Below are 3,063 nucleotides of genomic sequence, written 5' to 3' on the forward strand. Positions count from 1 at the left end.
AGATATTATTATCATTATTATTATTATTTTTATTATTATTGTTATCATTATTATTGTTATCACTATTATTGTTATTATTATCAATATTATTATCTCTATCGTTATTATTATTATTATTATTATTATTATTATAATAATTATTATTATCATCATCATCATTATTATTATTATTATTATTATTATTATTATTATTATTATTATTATTATTATCATTATTTTTCTTGTTGTTGTTGTTATTATTATTTTTTTTATCATCATTATTATTAAAATAAATCACAGAAGAAGCCCTACCTGTTGGAATCGAGGCTTCAGGATGACTCTGGCCACCATGATGAAGATGATGGTGTTGATGATGATGATGAGGCAGGCCGGGGCGACGAGAGAGGCGTAGTAGGTCGCTTTGTTGTCGCTTGTGAGGTAACACCTGGGAGAGAAAGTGGTGGGAGAGGGGAGTAGTAAGAGTTTTATCATTAGATAAAATAAGATAATACTTAATTGTCATAGAGGGAAATTTGTCTTGGCTGTACAGGACCGTAAAAACACATGAAGGTAAACATGTATATTATAATAATATTACTCTCATTAAAATTCATTATAAAGCACTTGCAGCATAATGAAGAAATGTTTTTGCTGTTGTTGTTGTTGTTGTTGTTGTTGTTGTTGTAGTTGCTGTTGTGTTGCTGCTGTTGTTGTTGTTATTATTGTTGTTGTTATCGATCTAGCAACAGCTGGGCGCTCCTCCGTCTGTTAAATGCAATGTAGTGATTGAACGAAGATACTGAGACGTTAAGGAAGAATTATCAACACTTATTTTCGGGCGACATATTTGACTTGGGAACTGTGTTATGAAAAAAACAAACACACACATACATACACTCTCTTTCTCTCTCTCTCTCTCTCTCTCTCACACACACACACACACACACACACACACACACACACACACACACACACACACACACACACACACATACACACACGGAGACAGAGAGAAGGGAGAGGGGGGAGAAAGAGAGAGAGAGAAAGAGAAAGAGAAAGAGAGAGAGAGAGAGAGAGAGAGAGAGAGAGAGAGAGAGAGAGAGAGAGAGAGAGAGAGAGAGAGAAAAGCGAGAGAGAAAGAGAGGGAGGGAGAGTGCACTTACACATCACGGTTTTCCTTTTTGTTTTCGTAACTGGAGATGTCCACAGCCGCCGTTATGGCTACGATCAGCACAGGGATACCTGAAGACAGGAAAACAAAAGACCACTGAGTTAATTAAGGGGGGTATTACACGGTCAGTCAAAACTGATAGTTTTCAGTCCTCTTAGTGATGTGAATATGTACATAACAGCAAAAGCAGCAACAGTAATAGTAATAGTGTTAAAATAGCAAACCCAAATTTTTTTAAACAAAGATATAAACGCCTTTACTCAAGATGGGGCGTTTCTGACAAAAACGGTTTTTCAACAGAAAAACACATAATACACTGCTTGAATATTACATTTGGCTACCCTTAAATTACAACGCTCTATCTGCTCAGTACCTCGTTTTCAGAAGTGTGACGTTAAAAATGTTGAGTTTCATATCAGGTCCAGCTATTTTTGAACGCATTTCTTTGATTATCTAGATAACGAAGCCGACTAATCTTGTGATTTTGATAGAGCAGATAGAGCAATTGGTTCCTGAACTCGTGTGCATCAAAACGGTAAAATAAAACGTCAGGTGCAAGTTTGTATTTCTGAGGTTGTGATTGTTGCAGTAGTACTATTTGCTGCTGCTGCTGCTGCTGCTGCTGCTGCTGCTGCTGCTGCTGCTGCTGCTGCTGCTGCTGCTGCTGCTGCTGCTGCTGCTGCTGCTGCTGCTGCTGCTGCTGCTGCTGCTTTACATTTTCAAATCTTTATAGAGAACCCACAGGGACGTCTGAGGTGTAGTGAATAGGCGCTTCGTCGCTGAACGCAGACAACCTTTGTACGATTCATGCTTGCGTGGGGAAAAATATTTGTCGAGTATCATGGGCTTTCACCCGGGACGTTGTATCTCTCTCAGCCCGCCTCCTTAATCATCTAAACTGTCTTGATTTTTAAAATTTTTATTTGAAAGGTGGGGGGGGGGGGGCGGCGATAAAACGCCTCGTATTTACTTACTTATGTATCCGTTAGTCTTAGATGACCGTTGGGGCACCAAGGATGATCGGGCAACCACATTTCTCCATCCTTCTCTATTTCCAGCCTTTCGAAGGGCTTCACCCAACTTTAAACCTGTCCATTCCGTTATGTTATCTTCCCACCTCTTTTTCTGTCTACCTTTCCTTCTCCCTCCTTAGTACAAAGCTCTGTTGGATCATCTTTGCAAGACCTGTTGATCTTGTTATGTGCACATACCATATCGATCTGCGGTTTTTTCACAGTGGTGAGAAGATCTTCATAGGGCCATAATGTTAATGGTCGCTTTTAAGGACAAGCGGGCTAACCCAGATTTCGGGGGTTTCCAGAAATCTTCACCTACACCAAAAGTGGGCATCACCTATAGGAGAAGTTTGGTTTCTTCGGTGTGTATATTTGTTTGGCTATAGTGAAAACTCTCCTTGTCTTTTAAAGAAACTGAACAAGGGTCCTAAAACTTTACCTTCGATTTTCTTTCTCAAAACAGCTTCTTCGGGATAGCCCCCTTGTGCTTAAAAGCGACCAATTTTTTTTTAAAAAGAAAGAGAATCCACTCACCCCAGCCGATGATGCAGCGCTTCAGAAGGTAGAGCCGTTCGTACGAGGTGAACACCGTGACCAGCGCTTGGTACATCTCTATGGCCTCCACCAGCATCCACATAAGGGCGGCAAGGACGAGCAGGTGCATCATCAGTGCCACGGCCACACACGTTGTGTTACTGGAAAAGGTCAAAGGTAGGACGGGCTGGTTGGTTTTGTTATAGTTTTGTTTTGTTTTTGGAAGGAAGGTTAGGAGTGGGGGTGTAGTTTTGTTGAACAGACATGACAATTTTAGCCTAACGGAGCTGTGGGTTAGTTGTTTATCTTTATTTGTTTATATAATTTTTTAAATATTTTTTTTTTGGGGGGGGGGGGGTTGAT

The 3,063-nt window shown here is 40.0% G+C and overlaps 1 protein-coding gene across 1 annotated transcript in view; it reads right to left on the minus strand.

The window, feature by feature from the left end:
- Positions 1–3,063, minus strand: part of LOC101854016 (adhesion G-protein coupled receptor G2) — an 11,758-nt gene that overhangs the window by 4,043 nt on the left and 4,652 nt on the right. The window contains exons 6-8 of the mRNA XM_013082230.2: positions 2,701–2,861; positions 1,143–1,221; positions 292–424 (exon numbers count right to left, since the gene is read on the minus strand). Coding sequence (XP_012937684.1) covers positions 292–424; positions 1,143–1,221; positions 2,701–2,861 — 373 coding nt within the window. The remainder of the gene's footprint in view (positions 1–291; positions 425–1,142; positions 1,222–2,700; positions 2,862–3,063) is intronic.

This window comes from Aplysia californica, unplaced genomic scaffold, assembly GCF_000002075.1.
Source record: "Aplysia californica isolate F4 #8 unplaced genomic scaffold, AplCal3.0 scaffold00164, whole genome shotgun sequence".
Classification (NCBI taxonomy): Eukaryota; Metazoa; Mollusca; class Gastropoda; order Aplysiida; family Aplysiidae; genus Aplysia; species Aplysia californica.